Source organism: Bos mutus, chromosome 2 (assembly GCF_027580195.1).
Source record: "Bos mutus isolate GX-2022 chromosome 2, NWIPB_WYAK_1.1, whole genome shotgun sequence".
NCBI lineage: Eukaryota > Metazoa > Chordata > Mammalia > Artiodactyla > Bovidae > Bos > Bos mutus.
In genome coordinates this window covers 29,613,626-29,641,576 of record NC_091618.1, presented here as the reverse complement: position 1 = coordinate 29,641,576, position 27,951 = coordinate 29,613,626, and the positions used below count along the sequence as shown (strand labels likewise).

Genomic DNA, 27,951 nt, shown 5'->3' with positions numbered 1-27,951 from the left:
GCGTGCACGAGGGGTCGGAGCGGAAATGGCGCCGCGGGGCCGCGCGTCCGGGCGGCGAGCGGAAGTGGGTGTGAGAGCGGAAGTGGCCGGCTAGAGCCGGGGGCTGGGCGGGGACCAGGCTTGTCGGTGAGGCGGCAGGCGGCGGCGGCGGCGGCGGCGGCGGCGGCTCGGCAGGCGGGTTCAGGCTTCAGGGGCCAGGTCGGTCGGGTGAGGGGTGTCTCCACAGTCAGTGCGTGCGCGGGCAGCGCGCAGGTTTTCCCCTTCTCCCACCCCGGTCCCTTTCCCCTTCTTCCCTAACCTCCTACCCCACCCAGCCCCCCTCCTCAAGGGGCAGCAGGGCCGCTCCCTCTGTCCTTTCCTCCCTTACCCACCCTCACCCGCCCTTGTTTCTCCTTCCCCTGTCCGGGGCAGCCGCCGCCATGATCCTGCTGGAGGTGAACAACCGCATCATCGAGGAGACGCTCGCGCTCAAGTTCGAGAACGCGGCCGCCGGGTGAGCGCGCGCCTGGGGCCGGTGGGTGGCGGGGGAGGCCGAGTTGACCCCTAATGATCGTTCAGTCCTCCAGACCCAGAGGAGGGAGGTGGGAGACCTGGGCGGGTGTGGGGACTGCCCCGGCGGGGTTAGACGCGGGAGGTGATTGGGCGCGGTGGGGTGAAGGGCAGAGATGCGTGGGGAGAGGCTCAGAGGAGGGATGCGGAAGCAGTGAGTGGACAGGAGTGCGCGTGCCAAAGGTCAGGAGACCTGTGGGACGTGAGGGGAGCCGGAACTCTCCGCTGGAGGATCCCATTGCCCTCTGGAGCAAGCTGGGGACCACTTCCCTCTGTATTCCCCGTCATTGTTCAGAACCCAAAGAAAGCCTATTTGGGATTCGGTTGGAAGGAGTTTTCAGGAATTCCCAGCACTGGAGGAAGAAAGAAGGTGCCAGGCCCAGATTCACCACCCGTCTTCTCGCTCCCCACCCCCATCTTCTCGTCTAAAGGAGCAGAAGACTGAAGGCAGGTCCTGCCTTGCTGCCGGAAAACCCGTTGATCTCTCTAGTTTTACTTCCCTGAACCCTACTGTTAGAGAGACTGATCATTTTGTTACATTTCTCGAGCAAAGTTAATAGGCCCCCCCATATCCACACTCCTTTCTTACCGCTCTTCTGAGGTCCTGATTCTTTTTTCCCCACTCACTGTCCTCTATCTGGTTATCTTTTAAATCTTTGTACCGTACCCTGGGTCTGTGATTTCTTCTGTAGTCATTCCGGCCCAGATACGCACTTAAAAGCCTCCAGAGTCTATAATAAAGTTCTCAGATAAGACCTGTTTGTTAACCATTGGCCTTTTTAAAAGTGGGCTTTAGGACGTTTCTAAGGCAGCCTTCGGAGTCAGACACAAGAATCAATAGAAGACGACCTCCTCCCCCAAAGCTGCTTTGCTTTTCTAATATAAAATTTAATACATGAACCAAAGAATCGGTTTTAACTTCTAATTTTTGATGGCTTGTGGCTAGTCCCTTTGCCTCATTTCCCCATGTGTGAGGATGGGAACTTCACATCTTGGTTACACAGTTGAGGAAATAGTGCAAACCGTTTCTGGTGAACTGGGAACTAATAATAAAGTAAGTGCTTGGAAGGCCACCGATGGGAGAAGATTGGTAGAGGGAATTTCTAAGTGGACATAATGAACTTGTGGCTTGGAGGCATTAAAAAAAAATACTTACTACCTGCCTCTTAAACTGAATATATTGTCTCCTATCTCTTTTATAAGGCCACGGGTTTTATCTGTAGTACAAAGCACAGCTTTCCTTGAAGTAACACAGTGAGCAGTAGTGACTGTTTCCTGCCAGGGGCTGCAGTTGCTTGTATTTTAGGCTGACTTGCTTCTTGTCTTCCGCCTCACTTACCAGTTCCTTTGCATTTTAAATGTTCAAGCGAATCAGCTTAGTGGCTTATTTTGGGTGATTGCTGTGTACTTTTTTGAGCAGTGTAGCACATAGGAGGAAGTTAAATGAACTTCTGCATTTTCACAGCTTATCTCAAGTGAATTCTCAAGTTTAGACTAGCGAAAAATGAGACCTGGGTGGTTATAAGCTGATCTACAAGATAAATCCTGTGCATTTCAAGTGGAAGCCTGCCTTGTAGTGTAGGAGTACGTTCACATCTGCTTGTTTATTAATAACTTGTGACTCTGAAATGTAGCCCATTATTCATAGCTTCAGCTCTTTTCCTTTTAGAACATTACTCTTAAAAAGAGCTCCTAACTATTTCAGCTGGGAGTAAGTAGTCACACAAGTCTGGAAGGCATAATTTAGAACTTCTCCACTTTTTTTTTTTTTTTTACAAAGTATATGTTGTAGCAATGTTGAATCTTAGGGCATGGCAGCAAATTTTTTTTTTTTTTTTTCTGGCCTGTCTTCCAGTTGAGATGTGACTTTAAGTTAGTTGACTCAGAACATACTCTGCTGAAAATCACCTTGAAAAGAGACCATGATATTTAACCTAACAGGTAGGGTTTTCCTGGGATTGCAAATGAAACACCTAGAAGAAGCCTAGAAGTTTCTAGGCATACTAGTAAGGTGAGGCAGCAGTAAAGCATTTAAGTATTTATCAAGTAGTTAACTACTTATCAAGGTGCATGCCTAGCCAGAACTTTTAGAGAATAATAACTAGTGTGATAATCATGAACATTTACAGGGTTCTCTCAGTGCTCAGCCCCAAACAGGAACAGGAAAGGGGGACCTTTCTAAGAGTATGGCAGCATTACAGAGGACCTAAGGGGGGACACATTTTGGGGTGGAGATCAGAGAAAGATTAAAGAAAGGCAGTAGCTCTAAGGAGAAACCTTTGAGATTGGAAAGGCTTGGCCATTGTGGGAACCTGCTGGGAGAGGTCAGCTCCGCCCTGCTTTTCCCAGTTGGGGAAATGAGGTTCTGTGCAGCCTTCCCCAGAGTGAAACCTCCAGCTCCACAATGCCTGGTAATAGGCAGTTAACTACGTGTGGCTAGTCAGGTTGAAATAAAAAAGTGAATTAAAATAATAAAGCTACCCAGTCACACTAGCCACAGTTCTGGGACTCAGTTGCCACACGTGGTTAGAAGCAGCCAAATGGTGGGCAGCCAGATGTAGGACATTTCCATTATTGCAGAAAGTCCCCTTGGACAGCCCTGTTGCAGCTACTGAAAACGTGAACATGAAGTAGTCTTAAAAATAGTTTTGCGGTATATGTTTCAGAACACAGTAATTTTCCTTTTGAAGTTGATCTTATTTTAAGTGATGCCTCTTGGAGCATGGTAATGGATTTATGGCAGGTCCTCCTCTGTGGACCTCTCATAGTGTACCCATGCCAGAGTAAATTGCAGCCTCGAACCATTGCCCAGCCTCCTTACTTGTGGGCTGTGAGCACTGAAGGGGGTTGTACAATGTGAAACAAGAAAGAAAAAAAAATGATGCCTCTCAGGTTATCTTGCTGTGTCTTCTTGCCTGTGACATCCTTCGAAAAGTCTATATTTCCTTCAAGTAAAGCAGTTCTGTCATAAATTGCTTAAGAATATATTTGGTCATGAAAACCTTTTAACTTGGAGGCAGTTTTGACAAAGCCTGAGAGCCATTCCAGGCAAATTACTTCTTTTTTTTCCCACCACACTCCTGGGAAGGTGGCTTATTGAAATGATTCCTGTATCCCCACAAAATGATAATTATTGGTAACTTGTTTTCTCAACAGCCTCCAAACTGAGAGACTGTCACTGATTAAGAAGCTGTGCACAACACTGCAGATAACCTCATGTGCAGGTCTTGTCAACACTTTTTTGGTTTTTTTTTTCCCAAGCATTTAGGAATTCTTACTTAGGCTCCCAATTAAAAAAGTACTCTGGCAGTTTAATTTAATTCTTTTGTTACTGTATACACACCAAGAACCTTCATAGCCTCCAAAGCTAGGCTTGTCAACTTCACTCTAGTCTGGAGTGCAAAATTGAGGAAATGCTGTCAGATGCGAATTGCTGTTGATTTTAAGTGCGTACTGGCTCCTTGCCACAGCTGTGCATATTGTGAGGAGCTGTGCTTCTGTGAGGGGGAGTGAAGCTCAGTAGGCAAGCCGTGCCAGTTGGGGTGGGCGAGGACTGTGGGAGGAGAAATTTGAGCGAGGAATAAATTAAATCTTGCTGATACCTTCTCATTCCCAAATATGCTGCATATGTCCTCAGGGAGACAGACTGCTGAGAAGTGATTTGGAATTAGGACATTGTTTAAGCATTTAGAAGAAACTGGATGTAGTGGCTGACTTGCTGAGATGATCTGGTTGGTCTTTTTACCGGTCACTGTAGTCACACACTGCTACCCACTCTGGCTGCCTTGGAACTACTCTGGGCATGAGGCCCAGCACTGTGTTCCTTTTGTGTGTACCAAACCTGCGCCTCTGAGTGGCAGGGTCCATGGTTCTATCATCTTTGTTTCCCCAGAATTCTTACTGTGTAGTATAGTCAGCTTAGTACACTTTTGATGAAGCCAAATAGAATAGTTCTTAGTTTTTTAGGAGTTTATCCTTCTTCTGACATTGTGTGAATCAGCGTTTAGACCCTGTTGTTTTGAGACATGCCTTAAGAGAGTAGGACCACCTCTTACCTAATATGATCCATTTTTGTAGGCTTTGCTCAAAAGGATGATGGGAGCCTTAGAGAGGACTTAAAGGAGATTAATCAAAAACTTTATGATGAGATAATGAGCAGAATTCAATAATTCCTCTAATTCAGCTCATAGAAACAGTAACTAGAAGAGGGACATAAATGCACAACAAGGAACTGGATGTGTTCAGGAGTAAAAACTCCAAAATCCTTAATGAGAAAAGAGGATTGGATAATAACAGTTGCCAGGAGTTCTTTAGTGACATTTTACAAACTTCTTTAGAAAAAGGAGAGGAAGAAATTTTTTCTGAAGGAATTTAAGAATGGCTCTTGAAACCCATCTGAATGAATTGAGTATATTTTAGTGTCTTGTGCTGTCCTGTCAGTAACCCTGAGGACTTAGCCACCTGGCTTACTGTAGGATTCCAGATATTGCAGCAGTCTGACACTAATATGGTTCTGTTTCTCCTTGTTTTGCTGACCAATTCCCGATTGTTTGACATGGTTTCCTTCCATTTCAGAATGTGCCTGGGTTACAGATAGCAGCTGTGATTTACAATTGACAAAACTGGGGCTCTTGGGAGTTACTGAGGGAGTAGATGGATTCAGCATTGTGTAGGCACCCTTCCCTGGTGATTCCTGACCTTGTTATGGTATGTCACATCTGGGTGAGTGGTCTAGCCTGGAGATCTGCCACTGGGCTGCCCTAAGGGCTGTGGGATCGTTATCTCAGCGTATCTGTAGCTGAGTCATAAGACCTTTGTTGGGAAACTGCCATGTATATAGCTTCTCAGTCCTCACAGCAGCTTTGTGTGGTAGAGGCTTTTAATCTCCATTTTCTAGAAAAGGAACCTTTGGCTTGCCGATGAGTATCATTGTTGTGGCTACAGTAAGCGGCAGAACCTGAGGTAGAGAGTCAGCTCTGAAAGACATGCTTTTTCTGTGATTAATTTACTCTCACTGCCTGAGACAACTATTTGCCCTTTTGGCCTAGGGGCTTCTGTGGTAGCTCAGATAGTAAAGAATCTGCCTCCAATCCAGGAGACCCAGGTTCGATGCCTGGGTTGGGAAGATCCCCTGGAGAAGGGCATGGCAACCCACTCCAGTATTCTTGCCTGGAGAATTCAACAGACAGAGGAGTCTAATGGGCTACATTCCATGGGGTCCCAAAGAGTCCCACACGACTGAGTGACATTCTTTTGGCCAGTTAAGAGTACACTTGCTCCCAGACCAATCTTATTCCTGTCTGTGGTTGCTTGTGGTTTAGTCGCTAAGTCATGTCTGACTCTTGAGACTCCACGGACTGTAACGTACAGGCTCTTCTGTCCATGGGATTTTCCAGGCAAGAATACTGGAGTGAGTTGCCATTTCCTACTTGAGGGGATCTTCCAGACACAGGAATCAAACACCAGTCTCCTGTGCTACATGTGGTCTCCTGCATTGCAGGCAGATGCTTTACTAGCTGAGCCACCAGGGAAGCCCTTTATTCCCCAATAGCCCCATGATTTTTAAACCACAAAACACTTGGTCTTGGACTTGAGCCATGGCCCTGTCATGGTATATTTCCCACTCATCGCAGTCCCCTTGTTGGGGACAGAGTTAGACAGAAGCCTAACCCCTAAGTGACTTCTCAGGAGGACTCCTTCAGCCCAGTGCTCTCCTCAACAGCCTGCCTGTCTTCTCTGCAACCTCTGTGCAGCCATAAATAGCAAACTAAAATATTAATGACAATGATTTGACAAATATTCCCAAGTCAGGCAGCAAACCACTTGGTATAGATCTTAGCAACTTCTCCCAGAGGGGATCAGTGCTCAGGGAACTTTATGACCTAGAGAAATGCAAAATTTCAGAGTCAAAATGTTGGAACCCTAAGGTTTTTTATCTACAGTTGATCTTTTTTTGGTCAGTTGATGAAGTGAGAAAGTGAGGAACTCAGTCCTTCTGTGGCCGACTTAAAGCCTAAAGGTTAAAAAAAAAACCAGCCTCCTCCTAAGTGATACAACATGGGCTTTTATAAGCCTCCACCCTGCCTCTTTGGCACAGCCAGCCTTCCTCAGGAAAGTGTGTTTCAGTGCTTCCTCCCGTTGTGCAGCCTCTTAATGTTTCGTTCAAATGAGCCATAGATTAATGTTTCTACTTCTTCCTTTGCTGTTGTTTTTTCTAGAAGTGAGAAATGGTGGTTGGTCATTCCTCGCCTTAGTCACCAAACTACAGTTACAAATGAAAAATCAGAAACAACTTTTAATTTTTATCCAGTTCTTTCCATCGTATCCTGAACTCACTGCTTGTCCATTAAATTTTTATCTAGTTCTTTTCATCATATCCTGAACTCACTGCTTGTCCATAAACGCACTTGATGCTTCGATTCTCAGACACCCAAAGTACTTTTCCTAAGTCACGTATGGATGGCTTTGAAGAAGCAGGGTGGAACTCAGTATGTGATTTGTATAGGTTGATTTTACAATGGGGCTAACATATGTTTAATAGAAGCCAGTTTCCTTGAGAGGTATGGTTTAGCTTTGCAGCAGTGTTTTAACAGTCATAAACCATGTTATTTATTCCGTTATTTCCCAGCAACTCTGGAGGGCAGCTCAGTCTTGGTTCCTTCTGCAGATGAGGGAGCGGAGATAGTAAAAGAGATACACATTTGATGGTGAGGTCTTGAGCAAGTTAGGCAAGAATAAATGTGAAAGTGTGTATATCGTGTCTGCTGGCCCATAAAACAAAGTGGAATCATTTGAGTTACAGGGTGTTAGCTAATAAAACTATGGAGTCTTCATTGGTTTCCTACCATTGGGTTTTGAGGAGAAGTGAGGAAAGCATTTGAAGTAGCTTTTCACTGGAGGTTAATTGACCATTAGTGTTTTTAACTGGATATATGTCATGCTTTCTGGGTTAATAACTCAGCAGCATTTATCAAACAGAAGTCCATGTACCAGGCTCAGCTGGGAATCACATTGAAAGTCGTAGTCCATCAGTGCCTCCCAGGAAAAGTTCTTCCGTGTCTGTTCTCTTGTTTTATCTTTAGCAGTTGTGTAAAGTAGGTAGGATCATTTGTGTTCTCGCATTTTAAAGATGAGTAGGTGAGAAAATGAAGGGATGCAGGCATTAATTTGTCTGAAAACATGATCTTGAAAAGGCTAAAGTTGGAAAACAGGTGTCTTGACTGTTCTCAGTGATTTTGCTCTGTTACTTTGTGCTATACTTTGTATGAAAGTGCAACACTGAAATTTAAAAACAACCACCTCCCCCTCAAAAAAAAACAAAACTAGAGGAGAACCAAAGAGGGCTTCACAAAGGAGAATGGTGTGAGTACTTAGGTGATGAAAGGGAGAGGGAAACACAGTGTAGGAAGACTTACAGATTGTCTTTGAAATGGAATAGGACTGCATCATTCTGTGGCCTGAACTCATCCTTTCACTTTACGTAAATTTAAACGGTTCTGCTCTCTGTTTAGCAGTTTTCCTGCTGAGAGTGCAAGCAAAAGAGGGCATTTTGTGGGTCTATATACAAATGTGTCTATCATGGTCTTAAGGAGTTAAGAATTGAAGATGAGCACCAACCATAGCAGAGATTCGAGCTGCAAAACAAGCTTTTATCTGTCCTTCCTCAGTCTTCCACCATTAGTAAGCAGAGATTCAGGTGCATAAAAAAATGAATTGTGTACCTGGATCAAGGTTGTCTGATCTTAACTAAAGCTCAGGAGCCTTTTGCAAGTCTCCCTGAAGGCAGGCAGCAATGTCATTACCCTTTTCTTGGCTGTGTTGCACAGCACTCAGGATCTTAGTTCCCTGACCAAGGTTTGAACCTGTGCCCCCTGCATTGGAAGCATGGAGTCTTAACCACTGGACCACCAGGGAAGTCCCAGTAATATAGTTAGCTAACTAAAGGACTTTTATTTCATTTTGCAGAAACAAACCAGAAGCTGTAGAAGTAACATTTGCAGGTAAGTATCCTTTATCTCACCTATTAAGAGAAGGCACAACATAAAAAATAGAAAAGAAAATTGTTCCTAAAATAAGCTTTTTTGACGTTTGGGCTCCTATCTTGATTGTCAGATTTTTTTTTTTTTCCTGGCTTTTATTTTAGATCATTATTCATGGATTTAGTGAGCTATATAAAGTTGCCTGCTGATATCTTAGAAGTTTGGGTTTAATTTTGTGGTACAAACTAAGGTTTTTTAAATTTGAAAATATTGTGTTATTATCTTTAGTCATCGTCTTAGTTTGCCTAGCATTTAGAGGAGTAGGGAATTAGAAATATAATCGAGACTTGTTCAACAAGTCAGAGAGAAAGGTTACTGCTTTCTTTTCCCTAGAAAGAATTGGGTATTGACACTACTCACTTGCTCTGTGAACTTTGAGGCCGTTGGTCACGCTGTTTATTAATAAAATGGGAATGCTTGACCAGGTGATCTTGGAAAACTTTTTGCAGCTCTGAAGAGCTCTGACTTGGAGGCCAGGCACCATCCTCTTCCCCTCCTGCTAACTAGCAGTGCCAGAGCTCCCTAAAGTAATGACACTCAGCCCCAGGTTTCAAGAACTTAAGAGCTAGCCAAAAACACTGTGTGAGCCTTGTGTGAATCCTAATTCAAATAAGACAACAATAATTTTTTTTTAATTCTTGAGATAATATTTCAGTGCTTGACTGGACATTTAATTTTTTTTTTAATTTAGGCATGACAGTGGAATTGGGGTTATGTTTTTTTTTAGACATGTATTCTGAAATATTTGTAGGTGAAGTGACGTGATGTGTAGGATTTGCTTCAGAATAAATCATTGGGAAGGGCTGTGTCTAAGTGAAAACAAGGTTGGCTATATGTTGATTAATTGTTGAAGCCATGATGAGAATAGGGGTTCGTTGTATATTATATTTTTATACATGTTTCAGATACATTGCAATAAAGGTTTGTTTGTTAAATTCTTTCAGCATAAAGTGATGATTAAAGTAAAAATAGCTTGGTAGTTTTAGAGAAAAGAGATGAGTACTCAATAATTCTGATCTCAGTGTTTCTACTGATTTTCCACATGGATTTTAAATGAACGTCATTTTACTTACATGCCTACTTGTAAGGGAGACTTCCTTGTGCCCTGCAACAGGTAGGCAGGCACTTTGAGATGTTACTCCCTATTCCCAAGTTAAGCAAGATTATTTGCCTCTCCTGGCAGATTTTGATGGAGTCCTCTATCATATTTCAAATCCTAATGGAGATAAAACAAAAGTGATGGTCAGTATTTCTTTGAAATTCTACAAGGAACTTCAGGCACATGGTGCTGATGAGGTAAGTTCCACATCACTTTTCCTTGGGAGTCTTGTTTCCTCCTCACCTTTTCCTGGCAATTTGCCACTCCTGGAAGATCCACGGCACTGAGTCATCCACGCTGGCACTGGCCACTCTGGATGGCTTGCTCACCTAACCAGGGGCTCTTGACTTCATTTCCATTAGTCGTAAAGAAGGGTGTTTCTCAGAACGGGTTTTGGTTCTCTGCTTGACTGCTTTTTACACTGAAGAAATAAAGATGTTCTCTAACCAGTGAAAACAAAAACAGATTTAGTTCTCAAAAAATGTAGCAAGGAATACTTTTCCTTGACCAATACAAAAATAGCTATGGCAAGACTGAGATGGATTCAGTTCTATTTCTGTTACATTGTGAAGCAGGTATATAACCTCTAGTCTGTTTCAAGTTTACAGGCTTAATTTCTTATTCTAGAAATTTAGGAACAAATCTGCCCTTTACACTTTTTAATTTAATGCTCTTTAGAACTGGCCTCTGTATCTCTTGTTCCTTACGACTACCTTAGGGGAAATAAGAAAGGGTGTCCATGTGTTCAGAAACTCTTGGTGGCCATGCTTTATTCACTGGCTTCTTTCAATAGATTTGGTTCCTGTTGAACTGTATTTGCTCTGGGGAGAGCCATTTATGGAAGAAAGAAAATGTTATTACACTAGTGTGTGCACGTTGTGGTTGGGTCTCAAAGCAGGAAGTATGACTCAGTTCCTGAATCAGTTTTCAAGTATCTTCTAGTTTGAACAGAGTAGGTTCTCCTTAATGTGGTAAATGAAGATACAGCCATTTCTATTTTCTTTCTGATTGAGAGTAATAGTAGTTTGTTATTTTTTTTAAGTTTATGTATTTTTAATTGAATGATAATTACAGTATTGTGTTGGTTTCTGCCATACCTGAGCATGAATCAGCCGTAGGTATACATATGTCCCCTCTTGAACCTCCCTCCCACCCCCTACCCCTTCCCACCCTTCTGCGTTGTTGCAGAGCCCCATTTTGTGTTCCCTGAGTCATACAGCAAATTCCCATTGGCTGTCTATTTTATATGTAGTAGTGTATATGTTTCAATGCTACTGAGAGTAGTAGCTTTTAACTTATTTAAAATTCATGTGATGAAAGAGCTGTTTAACAAAAGCATATGATCAAAATCTTGATACTAAAAACTAAAATTAATGTTAACCAAGCCAGATATCAAGAGCCATACACAGTCACTTCCCTTACTTCTTCATATGCAATTGGTTTGCCCTGGAAGTTCAAAGGAACAGCTAAAACCTCTGATTTTGCCTCAAGTTCAAGAGAAGAAGAATGGTTTAGAGAATTTGCATTCAGGGTTATTTTACCTGAAAAGAAAGAGCCTCAGGAGAAAGACTTAAGTCTTTGAACGCATTTGAAAGATTACTAATGTAAGTGAGACCGGCTAACTCTTTACCAGATGAAGATCAAGAGGAAATAAATGGCAGTTAAGGTGGCCCTGCTTTAATGAAGTAGAAGACAACTACCTAGAAAGAATATTTCTTTGAAATGTTGAACATTTGAACAGATAACTGAAAACCTGTGCGATTATTCCCCCTAGACCTTCCCCTCTCTAAAGACGGTGCAGTAAGAACACTCCTTGGGAGGGAGAGAAAGTGTTAAGCTAGATTTCTTAAATCTCTGTTCCAGTCTGCTTTCCTTACAGTGAAACTCCAGAATACATTGCTATTCTTGTAGCTATCACAAGGGTCAGAGAAGCAGCCCACTCAAGTGGGTGGAATAGGTAACATTGGCTGTGTTGCAGCAGAGTGCAGGGTAAATGGCTCCCTACGTTGGTTAAACAGTAACCAGTGTGTGATAACCACAGGAAGCTTGTTACTTTGTCACAGGCCTTTTTTCAAAGCAGAAAGCCTCAGCTGCCAGGTGGGAAGGTCTGATTTCCTGGTATCAGGTTGGAAGAGGGGGCACAAAGTGAATCAGTTAAAAGTGCAAGTGACGTGAACTAGGAAGCGTTGGCTGGTTTTGCCAAGAGGAGGGAGCAGAGGAGTTGAACCTGGTATAATTTTGGTTCTAAGAACCACTTAGATCTCAGAATATTAACTTAGTATCTTGGGCTTAAACTGAATAACTTGGAACCTAAACTAGGAGCTGTGGTTTCTCCCGCATCTGATTTTCCCTTCCTCCAAATACACATAGTACAGAATTGCAGATAGTTAAAATTACTAATGGGACATGGGTGCTACTTTTTTTGCCCTGAAATGATTTAGGAGAAGTGGTATATGGGACACCTAAAGTCAAATCTCTGTGCCACCAGTAGATTCTATGACCTTGAACCTCTCCCTTCAGCTCCTCTTCTGTAAGAGATACCTCACAGTGGGTGTGTGTCACCACATAGGAACTACATGTGGCATTCCTTACCCTTTGCCTTTACATAAACAAGTGTGATCACTGATTCATGCTGTGAAGTCCACCCTGCTGTCCAGGTTTTACATGTTGAGACTTTCTTCCAGCTGTAGGATAATGGTTAAATAAATATGTGGAGTACTAAAAAATATTTAAGAATGAGGAGAAAGAATGTACTATATGATAATTCTTTAAAATGGGACATGAAATAAATGGTTTGCTCCTGGTTTGTATATCGTATGTGTTTTAAAAACCTGGAGAGAACACTGAAACTAAGATTAAAAGAAAAGCATTGACGTTTGCTCAATCTGTTATCTGAGTCCCCAGATGCTGGAGCTGGGCTCTGAGATGACAGAAGCGGACCAGACGTGGCCCTGCTTAAATGGGCCTCCACTCTAGTACTGCCTGTGTCCTTAGTGCTTTTCTCTGGCTAGTGAGATTCTTCAAAACACACACACCACTCTTATAATTAAAGCAAGTTTGTGCTTTTGTTCACTTTTAACTTGGTAACTTATCTTAGATTTGAGTACCTCTTTTTTTGGTATTCCAGAAAATACAAGAGGGTCGTTATTAGTATATTTGTGGTGACACCGTTAAAAATTGGATGCATAGAGACAAAATCCCACAGCCTGTTATACGACTGGGGGTTAGTATTGATATATTGGCCTCAATTCTGCCTTCTTGTGGAATAATGCTGACTCCTTCCCTCCCTAAGTTCAAGATTTTAATGAGACAAATAATAAGACCTGTCTGTGTCTTGCCTCTAAAACATAATAAAGACTATTAAATACCAAGAGGTTATTGAATTCTAGTGACTTTAATTTTTCTCTCTCTCCAAATAACTGCCTTTCTCCTGCTTAATGTGTCAATAACATTTAAGTCAGAACTGTTCCTTCCCAAATAAAAAGACTGATTCTTAAACCATGTCAGCCTCAGAGCAGTTCCTACCAGGAAGAGCAATCATGCCGGCAGAGAAAAAATAAGAAGGTGTAAAAGGGACTCTTGTTTTATCATTTACTGGAAAAAAAGCTGGAAAATAGCCAGCTGTAAGGATTGGTTTTGAGAAAAAAACATTTAGAGAGTACACCCTTCTGTGGACCCCCATAGTATAAATAACTGGCTAAGATTGAATTATCCGTTGCTTTTTAAAGCATTCAAGATAAGCAGGCTAACCAGAATCAGTTCCTGACAGTTCTGGTTTTACTGTTTCATTCACCTGAGTTAGTGGTTTGGCCTATATTTGGTTGATAACTAACATGATCAATTCTCACTTTAGTTCGGCATTCTTTTACTCCCTTGGAGGAAAAAAAGGGTAATTATGTGCAATATAAGATCTGGAGGAGAACAGACCATATAAAGGGGGTGACCAAGTGCTAACCTTTTGGAGTTAATCGAAGTTCTGTGAGTAATTTGTTTGATAACTCAGATAAATCTTCTTGGCTCCCTGTATCCTATTTCCCATTCGCCTTTTGAAAGTTAGGAAGAATGCTGGCTTAGGAAAAACTTGGCATGCACAGTCCTTTGAAAATAATGAAATTCTCATGGTCTTTGAATTAACATACTTGTTGATATGTATTTGTATAACATACTTGTTTTTCTATTTTCTAGTTATTAAAGAGGGTGTACGGAAGTTACTTGGTAAATCCAGAATCAGGTATGTAGTAATGTGAATGGCTGTGGAATGACTTGGAAAGAGATTCGTCCTGTTTGTGCCATGCCTTTTTTAGCCAACGGATTTTGTTTAAATGTTACTTATTTATGAGTATTTCTGCATGAGTTCAGGTCCCACTTCAGCTGTCTCCATAAACATAGCTTTTAAGGGGCTTTGCGTTGTCCAGTAATGGATACACGTTTGGTGTAGTCACACAGAGAGTTGATGGATGCTGTTTGTAACATTTATTGGGTAAGATCTAATGACTCTTTGTTAATGTTTCAGCCAGAGGGCCACCTTTGTGTGCCCGTAGTGATTAACATGGCTTTTGAGAAGATTAAGCCAATATTGATTCTCCCTCCCAGCCCCCAGTAACACCTTTGTACACTGCACATTTGGAGAAGGAAGAGGAATATTCACAGCTATTTTCACATTTTCAAATAGAAATTTCAGCCCCTGTAATCCATTCTTCTAATCAGTGATCTGTGCTTCCTTGGTTAGAAGAGCTATGTTACACAGCTTTAAAGGAAGCTTAAAGAGGAAAAAAACTGAACAGTATTTTTATCCCTATGATTAAGTAGTAGTTTCGAATTCTGAGGCATCTATAGCCAGACCCCATAGTGAGGACCAAGTTGTAAGACTGCTTGAATGTAATATTTATTACTCAGATCCTATGACTGGTACCTTGACTTAAATCTTTCTAAAAAGGAAAGTGTATCTGTCTCTTTTTAACAGTGGTTAGTTTAAAAAAAAGGCACCTCACCTGCTCATTAGAATACCTTCCCTTGACTCTTATCTGCTGTTTTGGAAACAAAGTATCTAATAAAGAAAAGTGCCTTCCAATGTAACTTGTTACTTGGAGTGTTTGTCTATGAGAACTTTGTACTCCATAAAGAATACTGAAATTTATTATTCCCCAAATTGATGGTACAAACATATCTCAGAAATAAAAGCCAAAAGATAAATAACAGTGTAGGCTCTAAGAAGAATCGGGGAATTTCAGAAAGAAAAATAACTAGAGCAGAAAAAGCATAAAGGAACCCTTGGCTGTGCTTGTCACCACTCAGATCCTAAAATCTATCAGAACAAGCAGAGTGTGACCTGGATTTTTCCTATGGGTTTATCTAGACAAGTTTGGAAAACTCGGCTGGCCATACTAGATTTTACTTTTCTTCACATCGTGTTTTCTTCATCATATTGGAAGCCATACTGAAGTCTGGCTTCAGTTATAGTTTTATTTAGTTTGTTTTATTTGGCTTCTTAAAACTAACAAACCCCAGCTTTAAATATTTTCTTCTTCTTTTTTTTTAATCTAATCTTGTGGTCCATTTGTTTATCTGGTTTTCAGGTACCCAAAATGGAAGGCTGATTGATATTATTTAATACTGGAGTGCCAAGAATGTGCTAAACCCTGTCTAGAACAGAGATTTAGATAGCCAGTTGATGCTCTCAGTGAGGATAGATCCAACAAAACAGACCTCAGGAATGCTCTTGGAAAAATACTAAATGGTAACAAAGTATAAAGGTCTAAGAAACTCAGAAATGTGTAGTCTGTACAGTTCCTGGTACAATTATTCCCATCATCTGTTTAGAATATGAAATGATCCTCAGTGATGGGCAGATATTTTTGCAAAATCATTTACAGGTTTTTGGGCAGGTATAAGTCATTCAATTACATAATAAAGCATCCTAGGCACTTGGCTTCTTTGAACCTTTTTTTCCCTCTAAAGTGAGAAAAACTATATCTGGCCTATTTCATACAACTTATATGGCGATTAAATGAAGTAAAATGTTTTAAAACACTTGGAAAATTTTACAGTGTACACAAATAAATCTTTTGAGGTGTATTCAGATTTTTTTTCCGTTTTGGGTTTTTGCCATATTTCCATTCCCAGGGCTTATAGTGGCATGCAGGCAGGTATATTTTTTTATCAAAAAGCAACCAAGCTGCTCACCATGTTGGCACTTGGCATGATAAACCGTCAGAGAAAAATATGAAACTCATTAATAGGTTGTTAGCATATTCAGCCTGCTTTCACGATTGTGTCTGGAACATTAAATTTCTAAAAGTTCCAGGATTATGACTTCCTCCCATTCCTTATTTGTAATCAGTCATCTTTGATACTGATTTAGATTTTTGCATGGTATCTGTTAATTAGCTATATGTATTTACAGTAATTTTATAAGAATTAAGGTTTTTATTTCACTTCATTTGCCCTTTGAGGAAGATGGGAGTGGATTGCATTCTCCTTAGGTTAAAAGTATGGACACTGAGACAAAATAAAATGCCATTTGAACCCAGCTTTTTTTTTTTTTTAAATATATCTACTGGGTGTTTTTTCCCCTCCTCCAGGATACAATGTCTCTTTGCTATACGACCTTGAAAATCTGCCTGCATCCAAGGATTCCATCGTGCATCAGGCTGGCATGTTGAAACGAAACTGTTTTGCCTCTGTCTTTGAGAAATACTTCCAGTTCCAAGAAGAGGGCAAGGAAGGAGAGAACAGGGCAGTTATCCATTATAGGGATGATGAGACCATGTGAGTATAGAGAGAATTTGGTCCTAAAACTTGGTTGTGGCTGTCACATGTGCTTACCAAAAGATATTCAGCTAAGTCAGACCTTAGACTATATTGTGTGAAGCCCCCCAAAGTGTCTTTCTCATAAAATTCTTTAACCCAGGATGTAGATGGTGTGGCGAAGGAGAAGGCCACTTCTCCTTATCTACAGAAAGTTGGAAAAAGATAAAAAGAGAATCTAGCACTTCTTTAAGGCACTAACATTTTGAGTCCCCTTCTGTAATTTAGCTAAGTAATCAGGAGGCAGAGGGTAACTATAGGTTCTAAGAAATATTTTTTAAAGTGGGGTTCTGAGAATCAACTAACTCTGGACTCCATACCATATAGACAAGTTGATAACGTCCACTTTGGGTGCTTTTCATCTCTTGCCTCATGTAAAGTTTGCGTTTATTCTACTGACTTCGTGGCCATAATTATTCAGTCTCACTAGCACACCTTGTATTATGAATTAAAAGGTTTATGATGGCTTTACCCTCCTGCTTCACTTGTAGATCAAGTTCTTGGCAAAACCCTGTTCTGATTCTGTACTTACTCGTGAGTTTTGTTCCCCTCAGGTATGTTGAGTCAAAAAAAGACAGAGTCACAGTAGTCTTCAGCACAGTGTTTAAGGATGACGACGATGTGGTCATTGGAAAGGTGTTCATGCAGGTATGGAGCAGACATCTTGGGGCAGAGAGTAGGGGGACCATGGCCTAGTGACTTACACCTTGGCATCAAAGAGACTTCCCTTGTGGTGCAGTGGCTAAGATTACTCACTCTCAATGCAAGGGGGCCCAGGTTCGATCCCTGGTCAGGGAGCTAGATCCCACATGCCACAACTAAGACCCAGCACAGCTAAATAATAAATAAGTCAATATTTTTTTAAAAAGATAAGAACTGGCAGCCCTATTGATGTTGAAACTTGATTTAGTTAAACAGTCCCCCATCAAACTCACTGATTTTTTTTTTTTCCTTAGTGGTTTTAGCCCTTTTGCAGGACTGAACTAGAGTTGATTCAGACAGTAACGAATCTACCTGCAGTGTGGGAGACCTGGGTTCAATCCCTGAGTTGGGAAGATCCCCTGAAAGAGGATCCCCTGGAGTGGCAGCCCACTCTAGTATTCTTGACTGGAGAATCCCCATGGACAGAGGAGCCTGGTGGGCTACAGAACGGGAGTCACAAAGAATCAGACATGACTAAGCAACTAAGCATAGCACATAGTAACAAAATGACTGAATATGAAGCATGCTTCCTGCCATGGGGTCTTTGATTTAAAGCTTGATCCTGTTTCCTGCCCGCTTAAGTTTTCTTAAAGCTTCTAGCAAGGTCTGTTGGCTTGGCTTATTAGTCCTAAAGTCTTTTCAGAATGGAGTCTAGAGAAAATTCTTAGGTGGTAGGTAATGCATTAATAGTGTAGAGTTGTCAAACTGGCAGTGAAGAGAATGGGCCTGAGTTTGGCTGAGGTCCCCACGGAGCACCCTCAGAAGCAGCTCATCCGCTAGAAGAGTAGTGGGGGTTAGCAGAACATTTTGTAATTGGATTTCTGGTGTGGTTGGACTCGGGTCTGACACAGTACAACCACTGTGGCTTTGTCATGCTGTCTGCTAACCAGTTGCTGGCTTTAGGACATGAGCTCTCACTGGTGAAGTATCCTGGCTGGTTTCTTATGAGACAGCTCAGCATTCAAAGTCTAGTACAGAAGTTAAATTTAAAAAAAAAACAAAACACAACTTTGTTCATTCTGTTCTTTGGCAGGGTAATGAAATTTAAGAATTCCAGGACAGAACCTCTTTTGCCAGGTTGAGTTGAAAAATAATTGTGCTTAATATAGTGAGAATACTTTATGTGTAGGCATTCTGAGTGGCTAGGGAAATCTTCAAAAGGGATATTCTCCATTTGACCATCTGTAGTGGCTTTTTGTGTTAAGCTAATTTAATCAGAAACTAATTTTTTTAGTCCCCATGCAGAAAAATTGGAATATTGACACAGCATTTGAGAGTACTAAGCTTTCAAAAGTGTATGGTTGTGCACATACCTAAGACATATGTATGTCTTAGGTCCTAAATGTAAACCTCAGACAGGCATTTCATGTGTTTTTATGCAGAATTGACAGGGGAATTAAATGCAGTAGCTCAGAAATTGGGCTAAATCCAGACTGACAACCTAATTTTAAAACCTATGAAGTATATATTTAGATTTGGCTGGTTTTTTTACCAGTCTTCTTCCATTTTATTCCAGACAACATCTTAACTTATTTTTATACTTTAAACAGATCTTGTCTTGGAGAGTGTACTGGAGATTTGTTCCTTAGAAGAATTTTGAGTATTCTTTTTTGCATGTGAACTTAAACACTCTCCCTCAGAGTCCATGTGGTGGGACACTTGTCTAAAAGGGAAAAGAACATCTGCATTTTTGTACCGGCAGTGTCTCCAGTGAGTGACAGGCCTGGCCTCATGTGAAAAGGCAATGCCCAGGAAGCCGTCTGCCTTTCCTCCCTCTCTAGACTCAGAGGCAGTGGTAATTTAACTTGAAATGACCTTAGTAATGTGGACTTATTTTGCTGGTTTTCCCCTCCAAAATAAATCAAGCACTGTCCTAGGCCTAGTTATTTTAAATTTCTGGGGAAAAGGAGGATGGTGGATGCCTAGCCTAGAATGCTGTGACCGGGGAGGCTGGTCGTGGTCACTTGTCTGCCTGCTGTGGGTCCTCGTTTCCCATGCCGACATGCACGTCCAGCCTAGTCAGGATGCCATCCCTCCCTTATCATTTGGCAGGCTGACTTGGAGGGATGCTTATTGCTGTCATTTGGAAAAAGACAGGGAGGGGCCATTCCCCACTCTTATGGATATGCTAGTGCTCGGCTTTGAAGGCATATGAGCTGTGAGCATCAGAGAAAACCTGGTAGATGTTATCGTTTCAACACTCATTACGTGAAAAGCAATAGTTACCCTTTCGGAGATTGGTGAACTAAAATTGTTTGTATTACTAGATCTTTAAGTTAGTTCAGTAGGTAAGAGAAATTAAGTGGAAGCCACTGGTTACTATATGTTCAGGGACAAGACAAACACAATTTTCCTCGTAGGCAGTAGTGAAGATGTCATTTTGAGGATCCTTGCTGCCTGTATACATGTGGGATTATACCTGTGGGATATTTTCCTGAACTGAGGACCCTGAGGCAAAGTGAATAATTTTAGTAGCATTGCCAACCCCTTCTCCACAGAGGTTATGCCATTTCCCTCCCACCTCCAGTGCATGAGTGTCCATTTTCCCAAAGTGGTGTTGAACTTTTGGATTTCTACCAGTCTGACAGGTTAAAAATGGTGTCTGCTTTCTCTTATGAACAAGGTCAAACTTTTTTTTTTTAATGCTGAAGGCTAATTTTTTTTTTGTCTTTTCTTGTGAGATGTCTCTTGATGGCCCCTACCCATTTTTCTATTGGGTTATTGATCTTCTCAGTTTCTTCATGTACTTGGGAGACTGGCCCTTTTTCTGTGATAAGAGTTGCAGATTTTTTTTTTCCAGTTAGTCATTAGACTTCTTTTTTTCCAGTTAGTCATTAGACTTCTTGGGTTGTTTTTGTTGTTTGGTTTTCCCTCATGTAGAACTTTATTTTCATGTAGTGAAATTGATCAACCTCTATGGCTTCTAGATTTTGAGTCATAGTTAGAAACACCTTCCCTACTGAAAGGTTGTAAAGAAATCTACCTGCATTATTTTCCTTGTGTTTTTATACTTTCATATTTTATGTGTAAATCTTACTACTTATGTGTAGTTTCTCTTGGTGCATGATATGAAAAGTGGAGCCATCTTTTTTTCTAAGTGACCACTGCCTGTCCCAGTGGCAGCTACACTACTGGTTTAAGATGCTGCCTTTATCATATACTTAATTTCTGTATATATTTGGGTTTATTCTGAGCTTCTGTGGTCAGTTATGCTTTGATGGAAGAAAGAAATGATATTGTGATGCCCCAAAGAGAGAAAAAGGAAGAAAAAAGAGGCAGTATTGCTGATACATAAGTAACAAAGACTCTAAGGCAAAAAGCTGCTGGGTTGGTGGGTTTACTGGCTTTTAAGTGTTGTGTAAGAGAGAAAAACCGAGGAGAAACAAAGGCAGGAGATTGCCTGAATTACAGCCCCGAGTCAGGACATTGTTAACCAACTCCGAAATGTATCACTCTTCATGTACAAAACTGAGAAATGCTGCCAGGTCACCACGGGTTTACAGATACTCCGTCTGGTTGTGAACGCCACATGTACCAGTGAACTGGAGCGTTCAAGAAACTTAAGAAACACAAGAAAGTGCTGGCAGGCAGTTTTTATCTGTTCTCCCCGCCGGGGGCTAAAAGAGAGAAACTGATAGAAGTTAGAGAAGGTCCCAACCCAGTTGCAGAATGAAAGGTATTTTCTAGAGGAGGGCAATTTCAGCAGCTTTGCTTTAAGGATTTTCGTTTTGAATTATCTTGAATCCTTCCCTCCCTCTTCAGATATTTTTCCTTTGGGGATCAAAGTTCAGAGGGGAGCCCACCTAACCCAGTGATGTTATTTCCCACCAACCTTTGGAAGCTACACAAGGAGTTCAGGAGGCAGGGGGTGAAACAGACGAGCTCCCCGACTGGGCATTAGACCTCCTCAGGTAGTATCCTTCCTTCACACATCTGCTGCTGAGGGCTTGCCCGTCAGTGTGTATCCTCCTGCTGCGGGTGAAGTGCAGTCCCTGCTCCTTCTCATACAGTGTGCTGACACTGTCAGCTAGGGAAGTGGTACTTTCTTTCTCATTCTTGTGCTAGACAGTCTCTTTTAAGGGCAGAGGACTAGATACAGAGATGAATAAAAGAATCCTTGACTTGAGGAGCTTAAAACCTGGTAGGGAAGCCAGATGCATTCATGAATAGTGAAATATCACAGTAGAGGTTTGCAGAAAAGCCATGGGAACCCCCACAGGAGAGCAACTAGCTGTGCCCAGGCTGTTGGAGAGAGTGTTATATCTGGGCAGCAGTAGAAAGAACGTTGTAGACTAAAGGGCTGTATAACTTGCTCTCAGTACTCTCAGAAAACTCAGGGACCTTGGAAAACTTTTGATTCCATCCTTCTGTCCTTCAGAGAGTTTAAACCCTAGGTTTTACTGGCATTGCTGAAAAGTCCAGTCCTGTTATTACGGATCTGAGTTGAAACGGGGATGCCTCGTATCACTTACCTGTTTATACAGGAATGTATGGATTGGGAAAGCTTGAGACATGGGGGTTAGGACAGGGAAGAATGGCTTGGTTTTGACATCCTTAGGCATTTTTCTGTAGTTTGCTGAGGGTGGATACATTTTGTCAAGGGTGAGCTCTTACTTGAGCTCCACTTGATATCTTAATCAAATTTCCTGAAAAATACAACCTCCTTTCATATTAAATCAAAAGAAACTAATAAACTGTCATCCTTATCCTGAACGTAATCTGGTTCTCTCAGTGCTTTGCAATTTGTTGTCTATTTAGCCTCAGAAGTAATTTTATCATGCATATTTTTCCAAAACAAAAGAAGAGGATTAACAGTGCTTTTCTCTGCTCTTTGAAGATCGGACTTGTTAAGTACTTTGTGATCTCTCCTCTTTGAATCTGAAGTGCACTGATGGCAGCCAACACTGGTAATATTTCACGTTGTGCTGTGCTGAGTCGCTCAGTCATGTCTGACCCTCTGCGACCCCATGGACTGTAGCCCACCGGGCTCCTCTGTCCATGGGGATTCTCCAGGCAAGAATACTGGAGTGGGTTGCCATGCCCTCCTCCAGGGGAATCTTCCCAACCCAGGGACTGAACCCAGGTCTCCTGCATTGCAGGTGGATTCTTTACCATCTGCGCCACCAGGGAAGCCCAAGAGTACTGGAGTGGGTAGCCTATCCCTTCTCCAGGGGATCTTCCCGAGCCTGGAATCGAATCCACCTGCATTGCAGGTGGATTCTTTACCAGCTGAGCTACCAGGGAAGACCAGTATTTCACATCAGGTGTCATTTATTTTTAGCCTCTGCCAGTCAGAGGGCTCAGAGGTCACATCCACAGGGCAAACCCCAGAGCATAGGTTGCTGTTCTTGCTGTTCGTCTCACACCAGATTCTCTTCTGGTTGCTTTTTGCTTCATCCTGGCAGGAGTTCAAAGAAGGACGCAGAGCCAGCCACACAGCCCCACAGGTCCTCTTCAGCCACAGGGAACCTCCCTTAGAGCTGAAAGATACCGATGCCGCCGTGGGTGACAACATTGGCTACATTACCTTCGGTGAGCTGGGCAGGGTTGCTGCATTTGCATACCTTGGTGGGTTCATACTGCAGTTGAAATGGGGCTGAGTGGCAAAAGCAGGTGTGCCAGAGTGTTCCTGTTGCCGGTGCCATGACTATAGGAGGCATGTCATGGGGCACTAATATAAGTCATGTGCTATTTTTATTTTTATACAGTAGTCATTTTCCTTTTTTCCCTGTTTTATCTAAATCCTCAGGAAAAAAAAAAAGGGTAGCCTGGTGTGAAGTAGGAGGGGTTAGGGCCACTTAAGCACTGCGTAGCAGCTGGTTGGGGTTCTCTGTCCTTTGGCGCCTGTTGGGTTTTTTTGCTCATTAGACCAGAGCTCTAGCCGAGATTCAGTTACCCACTTTCCCTCTGGAAAGATTCATATCCACCCCTCTCACAGTTTGCTTCAGCCTAGTGATCTGGTTCATTGATAACAGCTGACAGTTTAGAATCGCAGCTCATACACACACTGACCCTGACAACACTAAAATGTCCCCTTTTCTGAAGTTCTTTAAGTCACCAGAGTGCTGAAGATGCATCAGTTTATTGGAGATAAGCGGGTTGATTAACCAGGTTTCCTTAAGTCTAGTCTACATGTTTTTTTGGCGGGAGGGCACGTTACTCTCTCTGAGGTTGGGACAGCCTGTTACAGTTTAATTAGCAATGTCTCTCTTTGTGGTACATAAACTGATGGTGAACTTACAGTCATTAGCATCTCGGGACCTCTGCAGTATAGTTATCTCCTGGCCTGGCGCTCTTTTCTCTTGAGAGCAAGTTGACACACAGTGGTCCCACCCTTTCTTAGGAGGCATTTCATTTTGTTTCAACAAAACCTGATACTCAAGGACTTTGCTGATGCTGAGATCACTGAGTAGGGTAGATGCAGAAGATAGAGGGGATTCCCAGGAGCCAGAGGGAGAGGCGTGCAGGTCTGCCCAGGTGTGAAGCTGAGTGACTGACTGCTCAGGACTTCATGGGGCCAGGCAGTGGCAGGGGCTTTTCTCAGCCCCCAGCCAAAGCAACTCATCTTGCCATTCCTCCTCAGGAGTGCTCAGGTTCTTTCCCTTCCTGTTTGGTATTCACCACAGACTACATGATCCTCTCTGGATCTAGTTTCTCTGAACGCTTACTCTGCTTCGGCACCAAGGGCCTACAACAGGCAGGCTTTGTTCTCTAATCCCCATTGCTCCAGAGTCTACCCAGGTAGCCAGTTGTGTCATTTTCTAGAGGGACTTCTGAGAAGCAGGAGCTAGTAGACTTCGCAGTGCACAGCCGGAGAATCCAGACCCGGAATGAATGCCAGGACCAAGCCCTTTGCCGAGGGAGCCCTGGTTTTCGGCCATGGTCTCCTCCATTTGCACTCCCTGGCAGAAAACCCTAATGAAACAAGTGACCGTCCCAAAGCAGGGCCAGATGGGAGCTGCCGGTAGGCTGCTGGTCTTTCCACCCTTTGGCATTGGTGTAATTAGACCTTGACACCCTGTCTGTGCCCCCACCCAGTGCTGTTCCCTCGCCACACCAACGCCAGTGCTCGAGACAACACCATCAACCTGATCCACACGTTCCGGGACTACCTGCACTACCACATCAAGTGCTCGAAGGTGAGTGAGAGCAGCCACAGCATCGGTGCTCCGGGCCATCCTCTCCGCCAGAGCTCATGGCATAAAGTCCCCTCTGGTCCAGGCTGTTGCTAGGAACTCTACAGAGATGGTTCTAGACGCTTTGAATCATGGCCTTTTTCCATCTCTCTCACTCCATAGTAGAGAGATGAATATATGCTTCCTTGCACAGCCCTATGTCAACCCCAGGGTGGATGTTCCCAGACCTTTCTGATAATTTCCGCTACTTAGAGCAAAGCTGTCTTTCTGGAACGTGACTCTGCTTCAGTATCCATTGTGTTTGCCTCCAGGCCTATATTCACACACGTATGCGGGCAAAAACATCCGACTTCCTCAAGGTGCTGAACCGTGCACGCCCAGATGCCGAGAAAAAGGAAATGAAAACAATCACGTGAGTAGAACCATCCTGCAACAGGACTGCCTTCCTCTCCTAAGCTTACCAAGGAGGTCATGGGTGTTGGTGACCCAGGTGTCTGGGCAGTGGCTGCAGATGAGATGGGCAGTGGGGCGCCTATAGCTGCCTGGCAGACTAAAGATGGGACAAACAGGTTTTCACATCTGAATGGGCCTCCTTGTTTCCACATCTCTGTGATCGAGGAGAGTGGCTGCTAGAAAGAAACACAGACCTTTTTACCAAGATGAACTATGTTTTCTTTGGGTCTGAGTTGAGAAGCCTATCTTAACTGTCTTGATGATGTCTTGTAGAAATGGAATAATCTGCTTGAGGACATTTAGTTGCATAAATAGGCCTGGAACTATTCCAAAGCATTCTTTTTCCTGGTCCGAGTCTTGGCAGGAATTTTGCCTAAAGAGGAGGTCAACTTTATCTGAGATAGAGATGATGAGGAGATCCCTAAAGGGTGCAAGACACTGTCCGCAGTAGAGCAGCATGGTCGAGGGCCTGGGGGTTTGGTTCTGTGTCAGATGCCAAACCTTGGGACCCCCTCTGGTAAGGTTTAGGCCATCCTGTTCTCCAAGTAGAGTAATGGGTGCTGGTCTCCTATCACTTGTTCCCATTGAATTAAACATCTTGAGGTGAACTAAGCCTCCCCACAACCCACACAGCCATTTCCAGCACCCCACACTCTTGGGATAACCTTCTATAGGTATGTTGTGCCTAGGCCTTCCAGCTCCTTCCCTTGGCCCCTTCTACCAAGCTAGTTTTTGCTGCCATTTAAAAGATGAGAGAGGGTCTGACTCTCGGGTGCCTGGGCAGAATGCTTTTAATCTCAGAAGCATCAGACATTTATACAGAGCAGTGTAAGTCATCCCTGCCTTCTATACTTGAGAGGCTGCCTGTCTCACTAGGAAATTGATACCAAAGACCTTTCTCTAGAATAGCTCTTCCCACTGCCCAGAGCCAGCAGAGTGTTCAGTCCACAGCTGGATCCTCTGCTTAGAGAGAAGTGCCCACGTGCCATGGCAACACAGTGGCAGCATCATTCCTTCTACTTTTCAGCTTTGTGGCACAGCCTAAAATGGGCAGAACTCGAAAGGTGGGGAGGCAGGGAAGGTGTGTCCTGGGGGGCACGTGCTCTTGCTGCCCTGCAGACTCATACCTCCATCATGGAGTTGACAAGTTTCCCTTTCCTTTCCCTGCTTGCTTCTCTCACTCACACCATTTTGGTGACCCTGAATGTGAGGCAGCCAATTTTGTGCCACTTTCAGGGCCCCATTCAGTAGAGGCTAGGAGGTGAGCCAGCAGCCAATACAGCAGAAGGCAGCCTGACCCGCCAGCCTGTCGCCCACCAAACGGGGGGGCTGGGCGTCATAAATAGTCAGGAACTTCTGTCGCCTTCAGCCCTGTAACTGCCTGTCCGTTGAGGAGAAGCGCCCACCAGGCAGCCACTACTCAGTGTCTCCCCACAGGGCTTCTCCCCTGGTTCCGTCACACAGCTCGGCAGCCTTGGAGTGTGGGGTTACTGCAAAGCAGGTGCAGTGGAAGGCAGGAACAACTCCCTGTCCTGATGGGGGACTAAGAAAAGATGAGTCCTTGAAATGAGCCAGTCGTCCATAAACTTCCTTCCTGGAACTTAGGGAGAGCAGCTTTTCCTTTTTCCATCCTGTGACCCCTCTTTGGCAGAGGTGAGTCCCAGAAAGGAGAAGCAGGAGGTAAAGAACCCTGAAAACCAGATTGAGTTCCCAAAGCTAAGCAGGAGAAGCCAGGACCCCTCTTCTGCTCTGGGTTCTTAGAACCTGGACCAGCATGAAGGAGGGTGGCAACCCTTCTGTGATCAGAAGCCAGCCATCAGCACCCCACAGAGCTCTGCCAGAATTGAGCTTTCTATTTGGGGAATGGATAACAAATATTTTAGCTTCATCTGTGGTAGGGTAAGACATTCCAGAGAGGAAAATCTTAGTTCCCGTAGTCCTCTGCTCTAGCTTCCAACCAGGCTTCCGTGCCAGATAGGTACCCTCCATCTTTGGGAACCATTCCCAAAGTTGGCCTTTTTAGAATGCTGGGTAGGACAGGACACACCAGCTCAGGAGCCTTAAGCGAGGCAAGTGTTTTGTGACTGAGTGTAGTCACCGTATGACAACACAAAACACGCTTAAACTTGGAAAGTTTGGAGGGTTGCTTCTTCTGACACACTGGCCCCATGAGGAAAGATTTAAGGAACTGCTGTCTGCTAGGCTGAAAAAGTATAAGCTGTGTTAGGAGGACCCCAAATTCTTTTACTCAGAAGAGGGTTGAGACCAGTCTAAAAGGCAGGTAGATCTAGGCCATCCAGAAATTGTGGGCCAGTGATTCTCCTGTCTAACTTGGTATATTTACTGTCCTCATGGGCTTATTACTTGGTACCCTGAAGTATTCAATAGGAAGAAAGAGCTGATGGGTTGTTTCTGTGAAAGCTGGGCCTTAACCCTTGCCTGGAGTTCCCGAATACCTCTGCTTGAGAAACATTGACCCCATCTCTAGTGCAGAGCCATGGGGTGGATGGGAAGGTGAGCAGAAACTAACCTTCACACTTAATCTCTGCTTTTGAAGGGGGAAGACGTTTTCATCCCGCTAACTCTTGGGAACAGGAAGAGGAAGCGGCTGGCAACTGAAGGCTGGAACACTTGCTACTGGATAATCGTAGCTTTTAATGTTGCACCTCTTCAGGTTCTTAAGGGATTCTCCGTTTTGGTTCCATTTTGTACACGTTTGGAAAATAATCTGCAAAAACGAGCTGTGCTTGCAAGGACTTCATGGTTCCCAAGAATTAAAAGAAAAAAAAGAATTCCACTTGATCAACTTAATTCCTTTTCTTTATCTTCCCTCCCTCACTCCCCTTTCCTGCCCCTTCTTTTCCAAGCTGTTTTGCTTTGCAATATGTTACTGGTAATGAGTTGCAGGATAATGCAATCTTAACTTGTTTTCTCTAAGTATTTGAGTTCAAAACTCCTGTATCTAAAGAAATACGGTTGGGGTCATTAATAAAGAAAATCTTTCTATCTTACATGAGAATTCACTTGGTTTCTGGACTGGGAGTCCAAAAAAAAAAAAGGAGGGATGAAGGATACATCAATACTGCCCTTGAACCTGCAAACATGCACTGGAGAAGCTCAGGTTCAGGAACCACCCCCACCCCCACCCTCCCTGTAGAGGGGGGAG

At 43.2% G+C, this 27,951-nt stretch overlaps 1 protein-coding gene and 1 non-coding gene across 2 annotated transcripts; both read left to right on the top strand.

The window, feature by feature from the left end:
• Window positions 1–51: 51 nt before the first annotated feature.
• Window positions 52–27,796, top strand: ARPC2 (actin related protein 2/3 complex subunit 2). Its single transcript, XM_070386846.1, has 11 exons — window positions 52–198; window positions 412–493; window positions 8,515–8,549; window positions 9,772–9,884; window positions 13,873–13,918; window positions 16,269–16,455; window positions 17,049–17,142; window positions 22,602–22,728; window positions 24,235–24,335; window positions 24,644–24,744; window positions 27,343–27,796. Exons 2-11 carry the CDS (start codon window positions 420–422, stop codon window positions 27,365–27,367), a joined length of 903 nt encoding a protein of 300 aa, XP_070242947.1. The 5' UTR covers window positions 52–198; window positions 412–419; the 3' UTR covers window positions 27,368–27,796.
• LOC138985017 (small nucleolar RNA SNORA42/SNORA80 family) lies at window positions 3,270–3,406 on the top strand. Its single transcript, XR_011462254.1, has one exon. It is a non-coding gene; the product is annotated as a small nucleolar RNA SNORA42/SNORA80 family (small nucleolar RNA).
• Window positions 27,797–27,951: the final 155 nt, after the last annotated feature.

Excerpts from the sequence above, each read along its gene's own strand:
- ARPC2 (XM_070386846.1), top strand. The coding sequence starts at position 420 with ATGATCCTGCTGGAGGTGAACAACCGCATCATCGAGGAGACGCTCGCG. Across the intron at positions 494-8,514 it reads TTCGAGAACGCGGCCGCCGG|AAACAAACCAGAAGCTGTAG; the intron begins GTGAGCGCGCGC and ends TTCATTTTGCAG. Across the intron at positions 13,919-16,268 it reads CTTGGTAAATCCAGAATCAG|GATACAATGTCTCTTTGCTA; the intron begins GTATGTAGTAAT and ends CCCCTCCTCCAG.